This window comes from Physeter macrocephalus, chromosome 11 (assembly GCF_002837175.3).
Source record: "Physeter macrocephalus isolate SW-GA chromosome 11, ASM283717v5, whole genome shotgun sequence".
Lineage (NCBI taxonomy): Eukaryota > Metazoa > Chordata > Mammalia > Artiodactyla > Physeteridae > Physeter > Physeter macrocephalus.
In genome coordinates this window covers 73,899,882-73,925,904 of record NC_041224.1, presented here as the reverse complement: position 1 = coordinate 73,925,904, position 26,023 = coordinate 73,899,882, and the positions used below count along the sequence as shown (strand labels likewise).

The following is a 26,023-nucleotide window of genomic DNA, read 5'->3' as shown; positions in this document are numbered from 1 at the left end:
GCTCATCCATATACATGTTAGAATCCACTCATCAGGCTTTCCCAAAAATACTCTGATGAAATTTATGTTGGACATGAATTGGATCTATAGATTACATATTGGGGAGACATGACATCTTATGGTATTGAGTCTTTTTATCACGGACTTGATGCGTATTTAGGTCTTTGGAGTGAAAGTGCCTGACAGTAAGCGTTTTTGATTATAATGTAAGTGCCTGGCATTAAGCTTTCCATTGCCGAGGCAACTATTTAAAAGGCATCCACCTCACATAGGCATATTCCCAGTTACACTACTAGATAAAGGGCAAGTCCACCCATGCAATTCCCCTTCTAGAAAGCCCAAGGCGACCTAGATAACTGGTCATTTGATGACCCCACTTCTCCCTAGTTAGAGTGCCTAATTCCTGTTCTTATGTTTTAAATTTGCCAATAAAGATTGAACTGGTGAAATCCTAAGCACCCCACCCTGGACCCCAATAAGGGTAGAGCCCTGGGTCTTTGCTCTTTCTCTCTCCCTTACCAGTGACAGTGCTGTGTGGCCCTGGGCGTGCTGTGTACCCTCTGAGACCTTTGAGTAATAAGCCTTGTTTTTTCAAAGTTCCCTGGTGGTTGTTGCTGAGAATGCCTTGCAATCGTAATAGGAACCACAAAGGCCAGTCCAGCCTCAGCGTTGCCTCTGGTCAGGGAATGTCTGAGGGGCCGCCATGGGTAGTATGGGCCCAGATGAGCACCCCAGGCATTCCCAGTCACAGAGCATTTCTGACTGCTACTGTATGAGCTGAAAGCAACACAAAGTAGTCTTCTAGGTTGAAATATCTTTCAGTGAAGTTGTATCACTTTCTTGTGCTAGACATTCTCCCTCCAGATGTGTGTTACTCAGCATGGTTCCAATACCCAGTGTTCCTGTCTCTGAGCAAAGCCATATGGGATCCCAACTTATCAGAAGGTTGCTCGGCGAGGGTGTGGTCAGAACCCTGAGAATTAGTGACATGATTCCAATGTTCATCTGCATATTAGTAAGACATGAAATAGAAGGACGTAAATAGAGTAGACCAGCTACAGCAGTCAATGGAATAACATGGATGCTACACTTGACTTACATAGCAGGTGGAGGTTGAGTGTTCTTGTCATGGTTTTTTAAAATTAGCATGACCTTCCATTTCCAAGTTTCAGGTATTACAGAAGTGTTGATTTCACATGGACAGCACTGGAGCTCCCCAACACAGTGCATTCTGCCGTAATTTCCCTTCTCTACTGGGGGAACATGGCGGGGGATGAGGGAGGTGAGGCCTGACGATGTGCTCCACCCTGGCTAGCTGCTTTCTAAGTGTCTGGTCACAGACACCACCAGGCATATGCTGAGACTTGGATGGTGCCCTGAGTTCCCCATAAAAGACATGAGATTTCTATCTTCCTATTATTTAGATGCTACAGGACCCTGAATATTGAAGGGCCGTGGCACTGAGACATGGACTTGAGCAGAGTGGCCACACTGGATTCTAGCTGGGGCTGTGAGTACGGAGTGGACGGTACACGGTGATGAGGCAGCATCTCCTGGCAGTCCCCAGACTGGCTCAGGCAGCTTGTGCTCCTGTTGTCCTGTGCCACTGTCCTGCATCTCCCCCAGCTCCTCTGCCTCATAGCAGGCAGAGCTGCTGCACTGTGAAGCTGGCCTCCCCCTTCCCGGCTACATTTGCAGTGAGGAGGACTGCCAATGTCCCACTAAAAACCCCCACTCCAGTCCCAATCCACACGTGGGCTGTGAGTCTGTCCCTTGGCCAAAAGAGTTAAGGGAGCCCCCATGACCCCTGGAAGATGTGAGTGGGCTGGGAAATGTGAATCCCAAAGCTCAAAAGGAAAAAGAAGCTCAAATCTTGGGGCAATAGGTCTCAGTGACCAGGGCAGTTCTTAGAGTCAGGAAAGACTGGGAGCACAGACATGTATCTAAAGAGAGTACTGAGCACAGAAAACTATGCTTCCCCTCTCCCCCTCCCCCTCCTCCGTGGAGCTACCTACTCAGTGCCCAGCATCCTCAAGGAAGAGGGGAAAGAGGGCAAAGAGCTGGCAACACACTGAAGAGGGAGGACATTTGGGAAGAATGAGGCATTTGGGAGAGTGGGGCAGGTGCCCCCTTGGGTGGCCTGGAGGGACGTCGACTGAGAATGTGGGGATGCAGGTGGGACCTGTGGGGTGGTGGAGGCACAGAGGTGGGCCTGCAGACTGGACTGCTGGGGACACGGTCCTGACTCCAGGCTGGGCATCACTCTCCTCAGTGGGACTGGGGGTGGCTGTCCTTGAGCTCTGGGGCTAAGAGGCGTGCTGACCAGGGAAGCGTGTCTGTCCTGCAGGGATCAGCGGCTGGGGAGAGGTTGGCTCTGTTACCTGCAGGCTTGCTGGGCACCAGTCCTCCAAGCCTCTTTCTCCACTGTTGGTGGGGGGTGGGGTGGAGGTGGATAATAATACTTATCTTACAGTAAGGACCCAATAAAATAATAATTATAACTAGATAAAAGTTACTTGAAATCACAGAGTGATGTATGAACGTCACCTACAATGTATATTAATAATTCATATCCTCTTGTTTTCCAAACTTTAAATATTAAATGGCCTATTGATATTGATGATGTTAATGGCATTGCTAACAGCAGCAACGAGAGGCAGCTCGGCCTCCAGCACGTCAGTTCAACACCATGAGTTCTGCTCTTGCCATAAAAATAAGGATGGGAATAAGTGAGGCACTCATGTGCCTTTCTGCTTGGGCGTTTAGCAACACTAAATTCTTCTCTGTGTGTCAGGGGTGTGGCAGCCCATCTCTTGTCTGGGGATGACAGTAAATGAGGCCATGAAGTTTGCGGTGCTGCCATCATCTGTCATGATTTAGAGCTCCAGAAACATAATGCTTGCCTTCCTCCAACCACACATCAGCGGAGCCAGGCAAGAAGGTTTGAAACATTTTCATCCACAACTAACTTGGGAATTCATCACTGCTTTCAGAGCAGCTCTGTCCCTGGGTTGGCACTTCCTGTCTGTCCACTTCTGGCACTGCAAATCCTGAATAAAAGGCCACAATGGCACATCAACCCCTTATTTCCAAGGCCTTTCAGAAGCGATGAGTTTTTGCCTAACTACGAGAGAAACATGTCTGACCTTCACTACGGGATGATCTTCGACAACCTCTTTACACTCAAAGCTCTACTTCCTCATCTGCAGATTGAGGGAAACAACCTAGGAGTGCTTAAGGGTAAAGTGTATTCATGAATGTCAAGTATTTAGCACTGCCTGACACACAGTTATAAATAAAGAGTAGCTATAAGAAACATAGCCATAGGTTGGAAAGAAGTTTTGCTTGGTGTGAAATACAGTCTTCTGAGAAGATCTTTCTACATGAATTCACTTTCTAATTGTCTGTCAAAAGCAAACCCAGTGTGTGAGGACCACTGGTTAGTCTTATCTGACAGGCTGCGTGGACACCCAGGAACTGCCAGTAACCAGTGAGGAAACCTCTTTTACTCTGTGCATTCACTGCCTTTGGCATTAGAAGAAATGCAGGTTAGGATGTAATTGGAATTTTGGTGATTTGCAAAATGTACAGGATTTGAGTTCTCTGACACCTATGTCCTCAGCCTTCCTCCCTCTTCTAAAACTGGAGGTGGGAACGGGCAGAGTACCTGCCCCAGGTGACCTCACCACCCATCACCTGAGTGACCTGCCCATCCTCAACTGTCCCGAGTCTTAGTCTCTTGAGCTGAAAACCAAGTCAACACCTGACACATTGATTCCATAATCTAAATTAGAAAATTTGTAAAATATGTCTGTGGTTACATTATTTCTAATGGCCTATTGCACAACCAATATCCCTGCTTTCAATTAAGCAGGTAACAATTAGATCAGTGGGGCTTTGCCAGGCCACTTTCCTTGCCCAGAATCAACTGGGAAGTGAGTGCAGCTCTCTGCAGATGGAGATGAACAGATAACACTGCTGCCCTGTTACCCAGGAAGTGACACTGGAAGCCTGAGATTTGCCAGTCACATGGCCCATCACCACCCCACAGTCAGGTCCTTGTAAAATTACTTGGGGTCACTGTCCTGGCTGGTCTGAGGGAGAGTCAAGAGACCGTGCTCTCTGTGTCTATAGACTTAAATGGGACCAAATCAGGAAAGAAGGACAAAGGACTGTCACTCTCCCAGCAGAAAAGCTGCTTCCTTTGTGAAGAAGAGTGAGAGGCAGGTCAAAGCCCGGGAGTATGAGGAGGAAATCCCTCCATGTACTTTCTTACCCTCTCATAAACTGATTAGCTTTTTATACATTCAAATCAGCAGCTCCTTCCAATTACTTCCAATTTCTCATAGAAAATAGTATTTTCCAAGTCACCTGGTCTTAAAATCATGATGCCATCTTTTACTCTTATACACGCACCCAGAGTCCATCTCAAAATCCACTTGTCACACCGGCCACCACCCTGCTCTTGGCTCTCATCACTTCTACTGCTTCATGGCATTCCAAGTGCTTGGTTTCACTTCCAAAATAGTTATTTCAGCACATCCTCCCCTTACTCCACAACATCACTGCTCTGCCTAGTACTTTTTCACTTTGGGATTTAAGCCCCTTCCTATCTGGGTTGTAACACTGTCCTGTCACTTCCCCAAAGGGTGTCCTCCACTAACTGATCACCTGTCATTTGTGCTTGGTCCTTATTTCCATTAAGCCTTCTTCTATCCAAATCCTTCCAGGCTCAGTTCAAAATATGACCCCCATGAGGAGGTTCCCCAAATGGCCTTCAGTTTCACAAGGGTTTTAACCTGATTATCTAACGTGTCCATCATTAGCTCCTTGAGCACGAGTCATGCTTCTTTTTCTCACTGCACCGAGCAGAGTGCTGAGTGCAGAGCACACCCGACATAGCTGTTAGATAGTAATCAAGGTTAACTAACGCACAACACAGACAAAACTTCAATGTATTTCTAAGACCTCACATCAGGCACTCCGAAACCTGCGCTCTAGACCACTGACAGGTGAGCTGAGTCACTCCGTATTGGGCATGACCAAGGCAGGAGCGGAATTGTAATCCCACATGTCTGAATGCGCTGACAGCTCACCCCCATGACATTTACCCCTGACGGTCTGAAATTCTCTCTACTGGAGATCCACCGAAACAGTGTCCATGTATAATATAGAATATATTTTCATGAATCCAGATGTTTTCTCATGACTTAATCTAATACTTAAGGCACCATTTCACAAATAAAATGAACAAAAAATTGTGTTTTTTAATTTTCTAAATGGTCTTGATTTGTTTAAGCATTTGCTTCTAAATGTAAGCCATGCCATTATATTTAAGGAATTTCCTTATGTACTGGGAAGTATCCCTCGATAAGCCAGGGCTAATTTCAACAACTGTTTGAATTCTTGAGAGAGGAGATAGCAATAACAGAAATGTCTGTTAATCCAGCTCTGCATTAGAGAAGCCAGAGCATGTGGCTCGTTAGAATAATGACGACTGTTTGCATTGCTTTGTCTCCTAATAGCAGAGAACTGTTGGATTGGGTAATCTGAAACTCATTATACTATCACATTTAGCCTCTGCAGGCTCTGATGCTGATGGTAGAAGTGAACTACTTGGCCAAGCAGCTATTTTTAGTAAATCCAAAAGATGAAAGACAAGTAAGAAAAACACTTCATTGAATAGCATTTCTTCTCTTAAACCTATTAAGTCCTGAGCTGAAACCATACAAGCTGAGGAAAGGTGAAGTTTATGCAGTTTTCTAGCTCTTGATCAATTGTATGCAAACATGATATATGAGGAAAATCTTTTAAACTGCCTTGTATATCATAGTAATGATAATAAGAGCAAATATAAATAAGTGATCTCATCTATTTCAAACCAGTCTTCAAATATCAGGCAGATAAAAAGAAATTTGGCATGAGAGTTCAATATCTCTATTGAGTTGAAGAAATGGTTATATTGGTTTTGTCTCTCTATGGAGTTCAAGAAAAGAATAAATTTATATATATATATATATATACATATATATATATAGATAGATAGATCTTGTTTTGTTTGGTTGAATGTTGAAAAGAAAAGATCCTATCAGATGCATATTTTAGCTTTGACTATGATAAATGATATAACTGCAGCTGGTGAGCTGTTGAATATGAGATGATATGAAGAAGGGTTAAAAGCTCACATACTTTTTTCACTAAAAATTGCTTTTGTGCTCCTGCCCTGCACACCATTGCCATTAAATCTGAATATCACATTGACTTGAATTTATTTAACTAATGATGAAAAAATAACAATCTTTGACTTTTAGTGTTTTTACCTTTGATCAAATGAAGAGCATAATTTTCAGGTACAAAGAGTAGCATAATTTTAAGTTATACAACTCATTTTCCTCTTAGAGACATGAATCAGTGATTCCCAAATGAGGTGCCTTAGGGATCTTTTGAAGGCTTTGTCGCAACTACTGATGTGCACAACTATCCGATGGCAGTAAGTGGTTTAAATAAATCCTAGTGAGAGTCCCTTTCCATTATGCTACTTCCCCCAAATAAATGTATGTTTTATCTCTCCATGGCGTTTGAAGACCATAGTTTGAAAAACATGAATTATTCCCATGCAACTTAATTTTTGGCTCATCACACATACTTATTTCTCCCAATCCCCCAAATCCCTTTGGAATTATAGAAGCAATATAAAAGGAAACCCTCAGAATCGAAGGAAGTTCCTTGCCAGTAATGGCAGAGTTGCTGTTAGTAGGTAACAACTATTAACTCTGGACACCACATGAAAGGAGCAGGAAAGGGTCAGCCTATAAAGACAGAAAATATCACTTGACTCCAGTCAAATACCGCAGAAAAGATGTTGCCCTACCCCACCCCAGGCCAGCAAAGAGAGTGGAGAGCCTAGGCTTTCACACTCAGCAGGTATCAAAGAAGGTCCAACACGAGGGAGCAGGGCTTTCATCCTTGCTGGGCAGTACTGATGCCAATTCACCATAGTGGGTTAGAGGCCAAATGGGGAGACTGGACTCCCACCCTAATCAGCAGGAGCATGTCCTCCTGCTCCTTGCTGGGACTGTGTCACAGGAAGCTTAGTGGAGGCTCAGGCTCCTGCCACCCCAAGGCCACCCTACCCCACATGGTGTCAGTGAAGACCTGTATAGAGCTCGGAGTCTTGCATCCACCCAGCAGGAGCAAGAGCCCAGTCACCCCTGTGTCAGTGGAGGCTGAAGGGAAGCCCACCTGGCAGTAATGAGGCTGTGCTGCACCTTTCCTTGCCAGAGCAGTGGTTTTAAAAATCTAGCTAAAACAGAAGGTTTCAATAAAATCCAGATTGTCATAACATAATACACAAAATGTCCAGGTTCCAGTAAAAAAGCATGTGTCCTAACAACAACCAGGAAGATCAAACTGAATTTTTAAAAAAATCAATAGATGCCAAAGAAAATATGACAGAGATGTCAGAATTACCTTTTAAAAAATTACTTTTTAAAAATCCTTTTTAAAAAAAGAATTTTTGAAGCAGCCACCATAAAATGTTGCAACAACCAACTACAAACATGCTTGAAACAAGTGAAAAAATAGAAAGTCTCAGCAAAGAAACAAAAGAGAGAAAGAAAAACCAAAGAGAAGTTTTAGCACTTGTGTTGGTCTGCTTGGGCTACCATAACAAAATACCATAGACTGATTGGCTTAAACAATCAAAATTTATTTTCTCACAGTTCTGGAGGCTGGAAAGTCCAAGATCAAGATGTTAGCAGATTAAATTTCTGGTGAGGACTCTTGTCCTGGCTTACAGAGGGCTGCCTTCTTGCTGTGTTCTCACATGGCCTTTCTTCGTTGCATGCATGTGGAGACAGAGAGAGATTTCTCTCTTGCTTTGCTTATAAAGGCATCAATCCTATCAGATGAGGGTTCTACCTTTATGACTTCAATTAACTTTAATTACAAAGGCTCTATGTTCAAATACAGTAACATTAGAGATTAGGGTTTCAAAATATGAATTTTGGGGGGACATAATTCAGTCCATAGTGTTCTACCACTGGCCCCACAAAATTCATGTCCTTCTCACATGCAAAATACATTCATTTCATCCCAGTATTCCCAAAGTCTTAACTCATTCCAAGCATCAACTCCAACGTCTAAGGTCAAAAGTCTCATCTAAATATCATCTAGACTCAATTCATCCTGAGGCAAAATTCCTCTCCAGCTGTGAACTTGTGAAACAAGTTATTTGCTTCCAAAATACAATGGTGGGATGGGTATAGGTTAGACATTCCCATTCCAAAAGGGAGAACAGTGGAAGGAAATAAGGAGTGACAAGTCCCAAGCAAGTCCAAAACCTATCAGGGCAAGTTCCATTAGATCTTAAGGCTTGAGAATAATTCTCCTTGGTTCAATGCTCTGAGGCAGCAGACTCATGCCCATTGCCCTGCAAGGCGTGGCACCCAGGGCTCTGCTGAGTGGCAGCCCTGCCCTTTGAAGCCCAATTGGAGGCCGTCTGGCCCCCTGGGCCTATGCAGTCTGCACCTGGTGTGTGACTGGCAGCCCTGATGGTTTCTGAATTGCCTTTGGGGTCTTTCTTCCTGCCTTCTGTTGAGATGGCCAATAACACCATGGGTAACCTTTTTATTTGGTGTTCTCTCCTGAAGAAACTTCCTCATTTTTTGCAATATGAGTATGAGAATTTTCCAAATCTTTAAGTTCTGTTTTGGTTTTTTTTTTCAATTTTTGTTTTGTCCTAACAATTCCTTCTTTAATTCATCTCTTGCCTTTCACATTTTACTATTAAGCTGTCAAGAGGAACCAAGCCACTCCTCCAGCACTTTCCTTAGAAATCTTCTCAACTAAATAACCAATTTCATTGTTCACAAGGTCTACCTTCCACAAAACACTGGAACACATTGTAGTCAAGTGCTTTGCCAGTTCATAACAAGCAGCATCTTTCCTCCACTTTCCAATAAGCTGTCCCACACTTCTGTCTGAGACCTCACCAGAAGACCTTTAACATCCAAGTTTCAACCAGTATTCTGTTCATGATTCTTTGGGTATTCTCTCAGAAGAAGAAAGGTTTCTCTCTAGCTCTCTTTTTTCTTTCTGAGCCCTTACCAGTATGTCCTTTAACATCCATGTTTCACCCAACAGTCCCTTCAGAGAAATCTTGGCTTTTTCTAACATGTACCACAAAACTCTCCAGCCTCTATCCATTACCCAGTTCTAAAGCCACATCCACATTTCCAGGTATTTGCTACAGTAGCACCCATGTCTCATAACCAAAATCTGTATTAGTCAGGGTTCTCCAGAGAAACAGAAACAATAGGATATATATACATATATGTGTGTGTGTGTCTCTCTCTCTCTATATATATATAGACATATATATATACATATATACATATACATATATTTACATATATATATATATACATACATACACACACACACACACACACACACACATACATACATGGTTTATTATAAGGCATTGCCTCATGCAATAATGGGAGCTGAGAAGTCCCAAGATCTGCAATCAGCAAGCTGAAGACCCAGGAGAACTGATGGTGTAGTTCCAGTCTGAGAATTGTTAGGCTGGAGACCCAAGAAGAGCTGTTTCAGTTTGTATGGAAGGAAAAGACCAACATTCCTGTTCAAGGCAATCGGGCAGGAGGAATTTCCTCTTACCCATGGGAATGTCAGCCCTTCTGTTCTATTCAGGTCTTCAACTGATTGACTGAGGCCCATCCACATTAGGGAGGGCAATCTGCTGTACTCAGTCAATCGATTTAAATGCTAATCTTATCCAAAAATATCCTCACATGAATGCCTACAATAAGGTTTGACCAAATATCTGGGCATCCTGTGGCCCAGTCAAGTTGACACATAAAATTAAAGAAAATAATAACCATAATAAGAAGCTCAGTAAATGAGTTCATCAGAAAGATGGAGGGGACAAAAGAAAGAATCAGTAAAATTAAAGATAGAACAATCAAAATTAAGTTATCTGAAAAACAGATTGTTGGGCTTGCACCCTGCAGGTCTACAAGGGCTCTACTTGCCCATCCTTAAGACTGAAGAAAGAGCCAGTGACAGAAACATCAACGGTTTAATGGATGGGGGAGCTTACACCTCTGAAGCAAGGTCCTGGAGTGACACCCCACCATGTTTGGCGGATGGCGGGCAGGACATGAGGTCGTCTTTGCTCCTGGGGCAGAAGGAGAGATTGCCAGTTATAGGGGGAAATTATATCAGGTTACCTCATTGGTTACCAGGGAAACCAGCAGAGGGGTCTGTCCCTCACCACCCCTTTGATAAGTAGAGTGGAGAGTTCTTATCTAAAGCTAGAACAGTCATTAGCTGGGGCCTGGGGCAAGTATGTAGGTCAGTCATATGAGTAGGGTGTAGGTGAAGCAGGCACTGGTCAGGCAAGCGATATACAGAGAACAAGGGAACAGCCATCTGGAGGGGCCTGTGACCATACACAGATGTAACTGAAAAAAAGTGAAAAGAGCCTCAGTACTTGTGGGAATACAACAAAAGATCTAATATTCATGTCATTTGAGTCAGGAAAGAAGAAGAGAAAGAGGATGGGGCAGAAAAAGTATTCAAAGTAATAACTGGTCAAACGTCCTAAATTTGACCAAAATCTATAGATTCAAGAAGTGGAGTAAATCCCAAATCAGTAAACCCAAAGAAATCCACACTAATACACATCATAGTCAAACTTCTGAAACTAAAGTAAAAGAAAAATCTTGAAAGCAACGAGAGAAAAGATATCTCACCTATAAAGAAACTATGGTTTGAATTACAGCAGATTCCTCATCAGAAACCATGGCGGCAACAGCAAAGTAGCACATTTTTCAAATGCCACAGAACTGTCAGAACAGGATCTTATATTCATTAAAAATATTCTTCAGGTATGAAGGGAGAAATCAAGGTATTTTCAGATGAAGAAAAGCTAAGAGAATTTATTGCCAGCAGTCTATCCTAAAAGAATGGCTACGGACTTCCCTGGTGGTCCAGTGGTAAAGAATCTGTTACAATGCAGGGGACATGGGTTCCATCCCTGGTCAGGGAACTAAGATCCCACATGCTGCGGGGCAACTAAGCCCGTGAACCACAACTACTGAGCCTGCGCGCTAGAGCCCGCAAGCCACAACTACTGAGCCTGTGTGCCACAACTACTGAAGCCTGTGCACCTAGAGCCCGTGGTCCACAACAAGAGAAGCCACTGCAATGAGAAGCCCATGCACCGCAACAAAGAGTAGCCCCCACTCACTGCAACTAGAGAAAAGCCCGTGCGCAGCAACAAATACCCAAGGCAGACAAAAATAAATAAATAAAATTAAAATAAAAGATGTACAAGAAGATATACACAAAAACACTATAAATAAATAAAAATGGAATCATAATAAATGTTCAGCTAACCCACAGGGAGTCAGGAAAAAGAAAATAGTGAAATGGAAAACATAGAGAATGGAAGACCAAAAAATCAAATAAAATGGCAGACTTAAGTCCTAACATATCAATAGTTCCATAAAATGTAAATTATGAAAATACACCAATTGAAAATAAAGACCGGCAAAGTGAATTAAAAAATATGACCCAACTATACACCATCTGCAAGAAGCTCATTTTAACGTAATGATGCTTAAACATATGGAAATATATACATCATTCAAATATTAATCAAAAGAAAGAAAGAGTGGCCATATGGATTTCAGATAAAGTAGAATTCAAAGCAAAGAAAATTACCAGAGACAGAGACGAACATTATGAAATCATAAAGGGTTAATTCATCCACAAGAAATTATAATCCTGAATGTGTATACACCAAATAACAGCTGAGAAACACATGAAACAAAAAACCCACTGAATTGAAAGTATAAATAGTCAACTGCACAATTACAGTCAGAGACTTCAGCACCTCTTTCTCAGCAATTGATGTAGACAGAAAATCAGCAAACAATATAGAACTCACAACACCATAATCAACAGGATCTAATCAATACTTGTAGAGCACTCCACCAAGCAACTGCAAAGTACACATGACTTTCAAGTGTTCACAGAACAAATATCAAAATGAATCCTATTCTGAGTCATGAAACATACCCCCATAAATGTAAGAAAAGTTGAAACCATACGGAGGGTGTCCTCTGACTATAATGGAATTAAACTAGAAATCAGTAACAGAAAGATAACAGGAAAATCCCCAAACTGTTTAAAAATTAAATAACCCACATGTAAATAATCAAATGTTCATATGGAACATCTGAGAAGTGACTCAACATAGCAATAACTACCATGCAATAAGGAGTTATCAGGTGGGTAACCAAAATTGGGTCATTAAAGGCTGTTGGAGGAGGTCACCTGCAATCTGAGAAGTGAAGACAAGAAAGAATTGCCTGGTGCAGGTATAGGGGTAGGGAACTGCTTCCCGAGGAGCATACCCTAACGGGCAAGTGCCTCCACTTGCATTCTCAGTTACAAGCAAGGAAACCAGCCTGGTGTGTGTCCCACCATACTCTCCAGCCTTCCCAAGCAGACTGCAGCTCATCTCATGCTTACTCACATATAGAACCTAAATGCTTCTCTGTCTTTGGGGGACAAAACCCCCAAAATATATCCATGATTCTTACTTGTGAAAATAACTTACAGCTGCCAAATTTCAGAGGGCAGGCATGGGCATCCATCGGGAAGTCTTCAAGTTGCATTGGGCACTCTGCCGAGATGGTCAAGCTGAAAAACAAGAGATGGGGACCTTTAAATGACTCACCGACTCTGGCTATTTACTGGACACCACGTTTTGAAAGTCATATGAAGCACTCCACTCATTATTTTAATTACTATCTTTTATGAAATTGTCTAAACTGTCCCACCAAATTACATAGGATTGCATTGTAGATGAATATCATTTAGAAATAAGGTTTAAATCAAATCTACTCAGGAGTTCTGTGGCTTGGTGAGTGTCTGTACATACATTACCGCTTGTAAAGCAATTTGAGATGCCTTTAAAGATAATTTATTCTTTTATTCTCCCATCACTTACCCACAGTAATCTAAAAAACTTCCCTTGACAAGGCTAAAAATATGTGTTCTAAAATAATTTATAAGCTCAAAAATATAAATGTGGAATAAATACACAGTCCAAGTTTTGACCAGAAGCTGGCTATAATTATTGTGTACTGGGCTGATGTCATGAAACTATAGAGTAAGCGAAATTGTGTTATGACAGCAACTTTTTTTTTGTTTTTAATCTAAGTCTGGTCTTGCAAATAATAATACCACTATCCACTACCACTGTCACGAATGACTAAAACAGTGCTGATCATAAGAGTTGCTGGTCTGGGCTAGGGACTGTGTTAAGTGCTTCACCTGCATTAACATATCTAATTAGAATAGCACAATGTATTGCTATTATCATCCCAGTTTCAAGGTAAGAAAGTGAGGCATGGATATTAAGGGATCCAGACAAGAATGCAGAACCCCTAATGGCACGTGCCCCACAGGCTGTGTGACCCAAAGCTCTGTTTGTACTTGCGGAGTCGTCATGCTGTGGTGCTTTTATTTCTCTACAGATTTACTAATTAAGTAGTACATCTAAGTTTCTTTAATGAGTTAGTCTTCTGTTCTTCGTGTTTAATTCTATTATTTAAAATGAAATGTAATTGCATAAAATGAAATCAAATTGCACAATTTTCAACTTTAAACAGACGATACAACTCTATTTTGTTATATTAAGTCTGGATCTTGCCCATGTGCCTGACGTGAGAATAAAAATGTAAACTCAATCATTTTTGCCTTTACTGCTTCCTTTTTTTAAGATAGCTTAACTTTTTTGCTATTAAATTGGGCATGTAATTCACACTTGACGATTGCAGATGGAGTAGTCAATTCATGTATTCTCTGAATGGAGCTAAAACGTGTCAGTGGAAGGAAGGTGTGTGCCCATCACGGAGAGGAAATCTGCTGCCTCTGCCTGGGGGTACCACTCGCCCCAAAATGGAGTGAGTTCCAGAGGGTGTGAGTGCACATGGATGAGAATATACCTCAAAAGTCTCATATTCAGGTGGGGAGATGATATCTAAAATTATATGCCACCTATGTTTGTAGAAGAATATAGAAAATACAGAAAAGTTATAAAGAAGAAAATTACAAATACATATCATTTCACTTATAATTTCACCTGGTACACTTTGTCCAGATTTCTTCACAGCTACAGATGTTTTCTTTTTGTTCTTGGTTTCTAAAATTCAGTCTTCTGTTTACCTAACATTAGAGCAGGGGTATTTTCCACATCTTTAAAATCTCTGCATAATCATGACTTTGAAAGGTAAAATATTTAATTCTAGCATACAGATGTGTGTGTGTGTAATATACATACACATATATCTGTATATGTGTGGATATCTTCAAGCATAAACTATGTAAAATGATTATTATTAGAGACTACAAAATGGGGAAGGTAAAGGAATATTTACTTATTAGAATTAAGAAAACAGGACTTAAAAACCACAGCCAGTGAGAAGGGCAACATAAAGGAAAATAGTGTTACTTTATCTTGTTAGTAAACTTAAGCTATTTGTTAAACAAAGCAATAGTGGGGCAGAAAACTTAAGTGAGTCAAATATGTTCTAGAGAATTAAATCACAATGACTCAGTAAATCTAGAATTTCTTTGAGAAGCAAATTTATAGTAGGGAAATAAAAAGTATATATAAAGCTATAGTGCCAGGTACAAAGCAATAAATGTGAAAATAAGCACATGAAGAAATGGTGATGTGGGAGAACAGAGAATGCTTCCAATTAGAAAAGTACATCTCAGTGCTGGTCTATGGCCTCTGCTCCAACAGTTGATGGCCTTGGTGTAAGGAAGATGCTGGGCTCAGCCAGTGGGAACAGTGTGAGGGGGTGCAGGGTGCTTCAGGTGGTCCTGATTGTCCAAGCCCTGCTGTATGCACAGCAGACTTCAACCAGCAGACCCAGTGCTGCAGTCTTCAAGGTGCCCCCAATAATATCAACAACTATGGGCTGGACTCCCACCAGCAGGGTGACGTGGAGATGGTCCTTCCATGGCAGAATCTTCTCTCCAGACACTGCCATGTCTTGGAGCTCACATAACTGGGCTTCTGCCCCCCAGAAAACATTCTATGGCCCACTGGGTCTGGAGGCTGCCTTGAAGCCAGATCTGTTGGCTGAATTCTTGACAATGTGGTGAATCACAGTTAACTCCTTTCCCCATTGCTTGGTGTTGAGTCTCTGCTTTGATACCCGGGGCCACTGGAGGTACTGCCACCTGCATTCCTGTTGCTTGCCCTTACATGTCAGAGCAGACTCCTCAGGGAGACTTGACCTCCCACCTCTGGCACTCTGCCCACTCCTGGCTTTTCCTCCTTTTCCTCACATACTCCTCTTTCTTGGCCAACACCGTGTGTTTAAAAGAGAGGTGAGGAGCCATCCTTTCTGTCACTGTGGTCTCAGCATCTGGTGTCTTGTTTTATTCTAGCTGTTTGGTCCTGAGATCTAGCCCAAAACCACTGCACTGACAACATTTAACGATGGCAAGGAATGTACACCAAGGAGTCTGCTTTTAGCATATAGCAGGAGGAGAGAGGGTGGGTAGAGACAGGTGGACAGAATTTAGCTGGATGTAAAAAGAAAACCCTTTTGAAGAAAAAATAAATTCCAGTGAAAACATAAAAAAGATAATTCTACAATTACCATCTTGATAAATGCTAACATTAGAGCCTCACAGATTGTTCCCCCATTTTAATAGACTTAGAATTTGAATTCCAAACATCAGAAAAATATACTTCATCTATGATAGTGTCTCTCCTCTAAGGAGTGAATGTATTATTCAGATAAATTCCCCAGTAGCAAATGTTTCAACCTTAGTAAGAGAACAACACTTAAAATTTTGATCCTTTAAGCATTTCAAAAAAGGCCTATGCTTTTATAGTACTCAAATAATATCTCTAGATAAGAGGGACCCTTCCATTCATGGGGTTCTTAAAATGCAGTGTCCCTTGATGTACAACCAACCTCCTTCACACAGAATTGAGATCAGAGCACTCCATGGAATATGGACTGTCAGAGCTCAAAGGAGCCAGCCAGGTCACCTAGAAACCCTTACTTTTCTCAAAAGGTTAAGGAATGTGCCTGTGGAAAAACTTACTGAATTACTGGTAGATCCAAGGATCCAGCTTTTTTTCCCAAAGGTCAAATTTCTGTTTCTAAAGACATTCAGGCATTGACTTATTGGAACATAATATCCCATTTTTGAACATCTTAATTTTAGGGTAAGAAAAAGGGCATTTTGTGAGCTAAGCTGTTTGCTTCAACTTGGATGTAAACTCCCTAGAGAGCTCTCTGCTTGCCCAGGGGCAGCCCGCAATGGCATGTGCTTCAGATGTTAAAACAGCCAAATTCTAGAGTAGCTTTGCCATTAATGAATTGTGCAACCTTTGTAAAACTGCCTAACTTCTCTGGTCCAGCCTTTCCATTTGAAAAAGAGAAATAATAACAGCTGCTTTATTCTCTGAAAAAAAAAAAAAGAATAGTTAATAGGTGTGAAAAGAGATTTCTACCAAATATGCTCTCCAGATCTGAGCCTTCTTCATTTACATGAGAATACTTCAGTGCAATAGAAGGTGTGGTGGTAGGCAGAATAATGGTCCTGCAAAGATGTCCATGTCCTAATCCCCCAAACCTCATGACTTGTGAATATGTTACCTTAAATAGCAAAAGGGCTGTGCAGATGTGATTAAGTTAAGGCCCTTGGGAGAGGGGAGTTTATCTTGGATTATCCAGATGGGCCCAGAAGAATCAGAGCAGTCCTTATGAGAGGAAGGCAGGAGTGTCAGAGTCAGAGGCGATATATGACAAAAGCAGAGGTCATGGGATTGTGGTCATGAACCCAGGGATGCAGGCGGCCTCTAGAAGCTGGAAGAGGCAAGGAAAGGATTCTCCCCTAGAGATTCCAGAAGGAATGCAATCCTGCTGCCTACAGCTTGACTTCAGCCTCATAAGACCTTTTTTGGACTTTCGACCTCCAGAACTATAAGATAATAAATTGGTTGTGCTTTAGCCAATAAATTCGTGATAATTTGTTACAACATCAATAGGAAAATAATACAAAATTTGGTACTTGGAAGTGGGATGCTACTGTAACAAATACCTAAAAAAGTGGAAATGATTTGGAATTGGGCAGTGGAAAGAGGATGGAAGAATATTGAGATTCATTATAGAAAAAGCCTAGACTATGTTGAACAGACTGTTAATTGAAATGTGAATGTTAATGATTCTGTAATGAGAACTTGCAGTGAGAAACATGGTAGAGAAGACCTACATTATATGGTCATAAACACACTGTTGGTGGCAATATGGACATCAAAGGCCCTAATGGTGAGGTCACAGAAGGAAATGAGGAAACTGGAACTTGGAGGAATGGAGATTCTCACTGTATAGTGACAGAAAGCTTATGTGGAAAGTGGAACTTGTAAAAGATTGCAGTAGGCTAAATAATGCCCCTCAAAGATAAAAGGTCCTAATTCCTGGAAGTTGTAAACATTACCTTATATGGGAAAAGGGTCTTTACAGATGTGATTAAGGGTCTTGAGATGGGGAGATTAACCAGGTAGGCACTAAATGCAGTCACAAAGATCCTTATAAGGGAGAGGCAAAGGAAATTGCACATAGATAAAAGAAAGAAGGTGATGTGATGAAAGCACAGATGTTTGAAGATGCTGTGGTGCTGGCTTTGAAGATGTAGGAAGGTGCCCTGAGCCAAGGAACGCAGGCATGCCGCTCTAGATACTGGAAAAGACAAGTAAACGGATTTTGTCCTAGAGATTCCAGAGGGAATACAGCCCGGTCAAAACCTTGATTTTGCCCCAGTGTCACTGATTTCAGACTCATGGTCTCCAGAAATGTAAGACAGTAAATGTGTTTTAACTCACCAAGTTTGTGGTAATTTGTTACAGTAGCCACAGAAAACTGATAACAATGATGAAATTGGACCCTTAGATGAGGAGAGTCCAAGCTAAGTGTTAAAGTTGTGGCCTGTTTTTTCTTCCTGTTGCTTATAGTAAAATGTGAGAAGAAAGAGACAGATTTAAGGTAAGAACTGCCAACAAAAAAGGGACCAATACTTGATTTTGGGAAATTCTGTTTATCCAGGTTTCAAAAGATGCTATAATTAGGAGATTCATTGTCAGGAAAACATACTCTTAAGGGAAAGTCAAGGGTGTGGTTGGACCTTTGGCTACTGCCTCAGACTCTGAGGAAATTAGATGTGTGACTCATGGGTCCTCTCAGCCATGTAAGCAAAAGTCATTAGAGAACGAATTATCCATGAAAGATTTATGAAGGAGGTCTAGTAGTGTAAATTCTTGAGACATAGACAGGAGACGTACATGATTCTTAAAAATTTTATACCAGCAGAAACACTGTCAGTTTGGGCTGAATGGGACAGATAGAGGCCAAAATAGAGGAAGGCTGTCAGAACACCAACATTCCACAGGCAGGAAATAGGTTGAAAGAAACTACCCAACTGCAAACAAGTGCTACCCTTCATGAAAAAGGAAGGATGACTCTAAGGGCAGAGACTTAATCATGGAGGATTAGCCCCAGGCCTTGAAACCTACTGTTATTTGCCTAACTGGATTTAGAAATTTGCGGGGGAATAGTGCTTCCTTTTCTCCTACTATTTTCTCTCCTTTCAAATGGGAATATCTTTAACTGTTATCCTATGCTTGTCCCACCATTGCATTTTGTGGGTAATTAACTTGTTTCTTGAGTTCCACAAATTCACAGATGAGGATTGTGCCTCAGGGTAGATCATACCCAAATCCTCACACATAGCTGATTTAGATGATTCAGATGATGAGATATGGAACTTTGGAGCTGATGAGATTTAGTTGAGACTATGGACTTTAATGCAGTAATGAGTTGAGACTTTGGGGGATATTGGAATGAGATTAATATTTTTTGCACATGGGACAGACATGAATTTGGGGGGCAGAACACAGACTGTGGTAAGCAAAATAATGATTCCCTAAAGATATTCATGTCCTAATACTTCCTACTTATGAACGTGATACCTACCATGGCCAAAGGGACTTTTCAGATGAGATTAAATTAAGGATTTGGGGATAGGGAGACTACCCCAATTATTGGGCAGGCCCAATGTAAGCACAAGGCTACTTATAAAAAGGAGACAGGAGTGTCTGAGTTGAAGTGGGAGATGTGATGCTGGAAGCAGTAATAGTGGAAGTAGTGATGCAGGGCCATGAACGAAGGAATGCAGGCAGCCTCCAGAAGCTGGGGAAGGTGAGGAAATAATTCTCCGCTAGAGAATCCAGAAGAGACACAATCCTGGCAACATAAGACCTGTTTCAGACTTCTGGTCTCCAGAGCAGTAAGATAATAAATTTGTATAGTTTTAAAGCCACTAAGTCTGTGGTAATTTGTTACAGCAACAATAGAAAACTAGCACAGTAGTTTCCATAAAATAAAATAATAATAATATTACTAATCCAATAACCAATTGTTAAATAATTTTCACAAAGTTGAGAAAGAAATTTGGTTTGGTCAACTTATAAATAGCTCACAAAGTGTTCACTGTCATGAAAATCACAGGCTTGATAATGAAATGGACCAGATGCTTCATGCAAGGTGGCCTGGCTTGGTCAGTGACTGAGCTGCAGGCTGCGTCTCCACTGTTTTTTTTTTCTCTCCCCCACCCCTCCCCCTTGGCAACCACAAGTCTGTTCTCTATATCTGTTTTTGTTTCTTAGATATGTTCATTTGTGTTACATTTTAGATTCCACATATAAGTGATATCATATGATAGTCTTTCTCTGTCTGACTTACTTCACTCAGTATGGCAATCTCTGGGTCCATCCATGTTGCTGCAAATGGCATTATTTCATTCTTCTTTATGGCTGAGTAATATGCCTCCACTGGTCACTCAGTGGAAACATCACCTTCCTATCAAGACTCTCAGGCAATATATGAAATTTAATTGGGGACTCTTGAAATTCAATACTAACATAGCACCTAATGATTGGTGTTATGGGAAAGAGGTGAGGCTTAATTTGGCTGATACTTTTCCAAGTGAGTCTTTGTAAGGAACATAAGAATACTTAATGTACATAACTTTCTGTTTACTATGGTTGCACCCATCTGAAGGGCTGCCAGCTTTGGAGATGGAGGAAAGCTGGCACTCTCAGCTGGCTCTTTGTAGGCAACATCTTTATTTTTCTGTAGACTCATTGTGCTGCCTCTGGCTTATTCCCACCTGGATGGGGCTGTGCAGGGCTCCTTCAACACTCTGGAGAGGCTTCCTTGCTCTACATCTGAGTCACATCCTCAGAGATGAAGAAGCTATAGATTCATATCTGCACGAGGAGCACCTTTTGTGCTGGGTCGTCAGGGGGAAGGTCTCTGAAAGGAAGCCCAGCTCTGAGGGTTATATGCCTGGTTTGCTTATATTTGATTTACCACTAGATTGGCAAATAAGAGACGTTTACTCAGGTATTACAAAGAATTGGTCTTTTTATTAATATAACATGTCTACTCATATGTATTTATTGAGTGACTAGCGCTAGGAATAGAGATAGCCCTGCTTCTCCTTCAGAAACTTCCCCAAGAGCTCTGCCTGATGTCAAAATCCTATTTACTGGAGCTTTCTCTCCTATACTCCTGTGCTCAGGAAGAACTGCAAACTTATTCATTCAATAAAAAAATGCATGAATGCATTTCTCTTCCTGTAAACTATCACTATTCCGTGTTTCGTGATAAATAGTGATATACCATGTTTATTATTTGTCAGTTAGGCATCGCTGGTTTTCCTTGAAACTAACTACAATTCATAATAATGTTTTGAGGAAAACATTCTAAAGCTCAGCTATGTAAAAACTGAAATTTTTAAATCTAAACAGCGACAAGTTGGGAACAATGTATGTTGGAACGCAGAGGTCATTGCCAGGTTCAGCCACTCCCACCCCATCTTTTTACTAACTAACCTGTGCATACTGGTCCCTTTGGTGACAGTTGTAGATCTATTGTAATTAAGTTTGATCCAAACCAGAACTGCAAGCCTACTTTCCTTCAGGGCCTGGCCATGGTGCTTATCCTGGTTAGTCACCCTCCTGAGGGATCTCCGTCTTAGCACTAACCCTGACCCTACCCAAAGCTAAAGCAGGGCCTTTGCCTGTGATAAAGATGAGATGAGATACCAAGTTTCAGCAGGTACAGCCCAGGTTGCGGTGGGCAGCAGCCAATGGAGAGCAGAAGAATAAAGGGTGCAGTGACTTGTTTAAAAGGCAATAGAATTTAAATTCAGTGAAGGGGAACATTGCAGAAAGCAGAACTTAGGGCATTATCTGAACGTTCCAATAAGACTATACTAAAATGATGCATGTTTTGGTTTATACAATTGTAAAGTTCCATACTTAAAAAAAAAAACTGTTATTGAGATAACATAATGAGCCTCTTCCTTTTAGCAATGAAGCCAAATTCTACAATTTACTTCCAGCTTGAGTTACACCTTTCATAAGTAATTCTAAATCTAATTGATTCATTTTGTACTCTTCAATGTAACAGGGATGTACAAGGGACCAACCATCAGAATTATTCTGGCTGAAAATCCTCTCTGGACTTGCACTATTTATTAGGATTCTCATTCCTCTTCAGCTGTTGGAAAGAAGATGCCAGGAATTCTATATTTGGGGAAAACTATTAGATGTGTGATAATTTTACAAACTTAGCCATATTTCTTATCAAAAAGGGATATAAATTTTATTGATTTATTTTGATTAACATGGCTATTTCTTTTTTAATGCTTGTGTTCCTCAGGAAGGCACTGTAATGACTGATGTGAGAGCGGAAACATTTTGGTTAATTTTTTAAGTGTATCCACACACCCAGCAATAAACCTTCTTAATAAATCAAATGTAGGAAAATAAACACAAGCTTGGGCAATAAAAAGACTGCTGTAAAAAAGGAACGGCAAAATTATGCAGACATTCCTTTCTCAAAGTGAAATTCAAGTACATCTCTAATCATAAAGCACAATGCAATCAACAGTGTCATGGGCTACAGAGAAGATGGAATAGACAGTGAAATCAAACAGACCCAGCCCCAATGCTCAGCTCAGTCTCCATGTGCCCACATTTCCCTATAAAGGGGATTATATAAAGCTTATCTTACAGTGTTAAGTCCTGACATACCAAATACCAATACAGATATGTAGTACAATGCCTGACACACAGTAAGTGCTTTAAAAATCCTAGAGGAGAAGTAAAGGTGACATCAGTAGAAGTGGGGGACTAGGGAACATCCACAAAAGCAGTGAATAAGCTGCACAAACAGTCAGCATTGACTTTATGGAACTCTGGAATCTGATAAAAAACTTACAACAGCCAGAGAAAACTTAACAAGAAAAAAAATGCCTGAAAACCAGTAAGCAGGTTCTGTAGCATTTTAACTTACCCTGTTACCAGCCCCCACTCTCTAGCTCTGCAGTGGGCATGAAAATGGGAACTCACATTCCTCCTGCAGGTTGCTGTAACAGGAATGATACGGACCTTATTCTCAAAGAATGTTAGTTGCTTGTTTTGATCTGTCTGGTGGGTCCCTGAAGGATTGGCTCAAGGGTCTGCCTTTGTTTCAGCTGACTCAGAGGTGTCTTCCTAGGGTGTTATTTGTTGAAAACATTTAAAGGCAAATGTATTCACCACAGTCACAGAGGAAATGGATACAGTTGGGGCAAGCAACAGACAGATTGAAAGCCTAGGAAGGAGAGGCTGAGGAAGGAGATACTTGGGGAAATAAGGGCTGAAAAGCTCCCACATATTCCAGAGAATCTAGAAGGCCATGTGCATGCTCAGGACTGGACACATGCTCAGAAAAGACCCAAGAAGACCCTAAGTTCTCATCTCCAGCTGACTCTCAGGAACTGTACAGGCAGGAAGTAAAGCTATGGCAAAGTTGTAAACTGGCTAAACTTTAAAGAGCACTCCAACATACACACAGAGCCTATCTGCAAAAACTAAGAGAGCTTTTATTTTCTGTTTTTTTCCTCCAGGTTATTAAGGAATCTGTATCAAATCACTAGCTGGCCATTAAGCTAATGAGTGACCACACATGACAAAGAATATAGACTTTTAAAAGCTGTTGAGAAAACTCACTAAACAAACAACAATACCACAAAAAGCAAAACAGGAACTCTATGGATGGAGGAGGATCTGATTTCTCTAGTTACCATATTATGATAATCAAAACATCCAGTTTTCAACAAAAAATTGAGGCATACAAAAAAAAAAAACCCCACAAAAATAGATATCCCATTCACAGGGGTAAAAAGAAATTAACAGAATCTGTCTCTGAGGAAGCAAAGACATTGGATTTACTAGAAAACACTTTAAATCAATTGCCTTAAATATCAAGGAGCTAAAGAAAACAATGGGCAAAGAAATTAAGGAAACCTAGAGAACAATATCTCAACAAATATAAAATATCAATAAAGAGATAGAAGGTATAAAAAGAACCAAATAGAAATTCTACAGGTGAAAAAAAAACAACTGAAATGAAAAATTCACTAGAGAGTTTCAACAGCATATCTGAGAAGATGGAAGAATCAGCAAACTTGAAGATAAGTCAAATGAAATTATCCAGTTTGAGGACAGAGAGGAAAAAATGAATAAAAATGAACAAAGCCTAAGAGACCTCTGGGACACCATCAAGAATACCAAAACATACAAATGGGAGTCCCAGAACAAGTGAAAAAGGAGAAAGGGGCAGAAAGAATATTTGAAGAAATAATGGCCAAAAATGTCTTCATTTTAATAAGAAATATTAATTTAACATCAAAGTTAAAAAAACTCCAAGTAGGATAAACTTAAAGAGAGCCACACTGAGACACATTACAATCCACACTGAGACACATTATAATTATAATCGCATGCACAAGAGATCCTAAATAAGATTAACAACTGATTTCCATCAGAAACCATGGAAGCCAGAGGTAGTAAAGTGACATATTCAAAGTGCTGGAAGAAAAAAGTATCCTTCAAAAATGAAGGAGAAATTAAGATATTCCAGATAAACAAAAAACTGAGGGCATTCATCGTGATAGACTTGTCCTATTATAAACACTAAAGGCAGTCTTTTAAGTGGAAACAAAAGAGCCTAGCAGTAACTGGAAGTTACATGAAGAAATGAAGAATGCCAGTACTGGTAAAGACATAGGTAAATATAAAAGCCAGTATTATTTTTATTTTTGGTTCAGAAACTTCTCTATTATCTTATATGATTTTAAAGACAAATGCATAAAGTGGTGATTATAAATCTATTTTACTGGGCACACTATGTATAAAGATGTAATTTTGACAATAACAACATAAGAGGGGAAACAGAACTATAGAAGCAAAGTTTTCATATACTATTGAAACTAAGTTGGCATTAATTCAAACTAGATTGTCATACATGTAGATATTAATTTAAATCCCCAGAGTAACCACTAAGAAAATAACTAAAAAAATATGCAGTATGAGAAGTGAGATGAGAGTTTAAATAGTGCACTAGAAACAATAATCAATTAAATACCAAAGAAGGCAATAATTTAAGAGTTGAGGAACCAAAAAATGAATAAAGCATATAGAAAGCAAATAGAATTAATCATCTCTTTAAAGATCCTATCCCCAAACACAGTCACATTCTGAGGTACTGGGGGTTAGGATTTCAACATACGAATTTGGAGGGACACAGTTCAGCCCATAACAACACCCCTTACTACATTATCTTTAATCCTTCCTTATCAGTAGTTATATTAAATCTAAATGAAACAAACACTTCAATTAAAAGGCAGAGACTGGTAGAATCAATAAAGAAATATGAACTAACTATATACTATCCACAAGGGATTCACTATAGTTCCAAAAATACAAATAAATTGAAAGTGAATGAATGGAAAAAAGCATTCCACCCAAACATAACAAAAAGAGAGCTAAAGATAAAATTTGTTACAGGAGACAAAGAAGGACACTATATAATGACAAAAGACTCAATCCAGTAGAAATATATACAAATTATAAACATATATGAACCTCACAACAGAGCCTCAAAAATATATGAGGCAAAAACTGACAAAACTCAGGAAAAATAGACAGTTTTACAATAATAGTTGGAGACCTCAATATCCCACTTTCAATAATGGTTAGAAAAACCAGAGAATAATGACAAGGAAATAGAAGATTTAAACTACACTGTAACCCAACTAGACTTAGCAGACGTATATAGAGAACTTCATCCAACAATAGCTCTCTTTTCAAGGGCACATACAACACTGTCCCAGATACACCATATGAACAGCCACAAAACAAGTCTCAATAAATTTCAAAATATTGAAATCATACAAAGCATCTCCCCTGACCACAATGGAATGAAATTAGAAATCAATAACAGAATGAAAATGGAAAATTTCACAAATATGTGGAAATTAAACAACACAATCCTAAATAACAAATGGGTCAAAGAATAAATCACAAAGAAATGAGAAAAAAACTTTGAGATGAATGGAAACAAAAATATAGCATATGAAAACCTATGGGATGCATCAAAAGCAGTACTCAGAGTGAAATTCAGAGCTGTTAATGTCTCCATTAAAAAAGAAGAAAGGGGCTTCCCTGGTGGCACAGTGGTTAAGAATCCACCTGCCAATGCAGGGGACACGGGTTCGAGCCCTGGTCTGGGAAGATCCCACATACCGTGGAACAACTAAGCCTGTGCACCACAACTACTGAAGCCTGCGTGCCTAAAGCCCGTGTTCTGCAACAAGAGAAGCCACTGCAATGAGAAGCCCGCACACCACAATGAAGAGTAGCCCCCACTCGCTGCAACTAGAGAAAGCCCGTGTGCAGCAACGAAGACCCAATGCAGCCAAAAATAAATAAATTAAATAAATTTATAAAAATAAAAAAAAGAAGAAAAGTTTCAAATCAATAACCCAATTTTACATATTAAGG

The 26,023-nt window shown here is 40.4% G+C and overlaps 1 protein-coding gene across 1 annotated transcript in view; it reads right to left on the bottom strand.

The window, feature by feature from the left end:
• GABRA5 (gamma-aminobutyric acid type A receptor subunit alpha5) overlaps positions 1-26,023 on the bottom strand; it is a 94,908-nt gene that overhangs the window by 25,791 nt on the left and 43,094 nt on the right. The window contains exon 5 of the mRNA XM_024114980.3: positions 12,653-12,735. Coding sequence (XP_023970748.1) covers positions 12,653-12,735 — 83 coding nt within the window. The remainder of the gene's footprint in view (positions 1-12,652; positions 12,736-26,023) is intronic.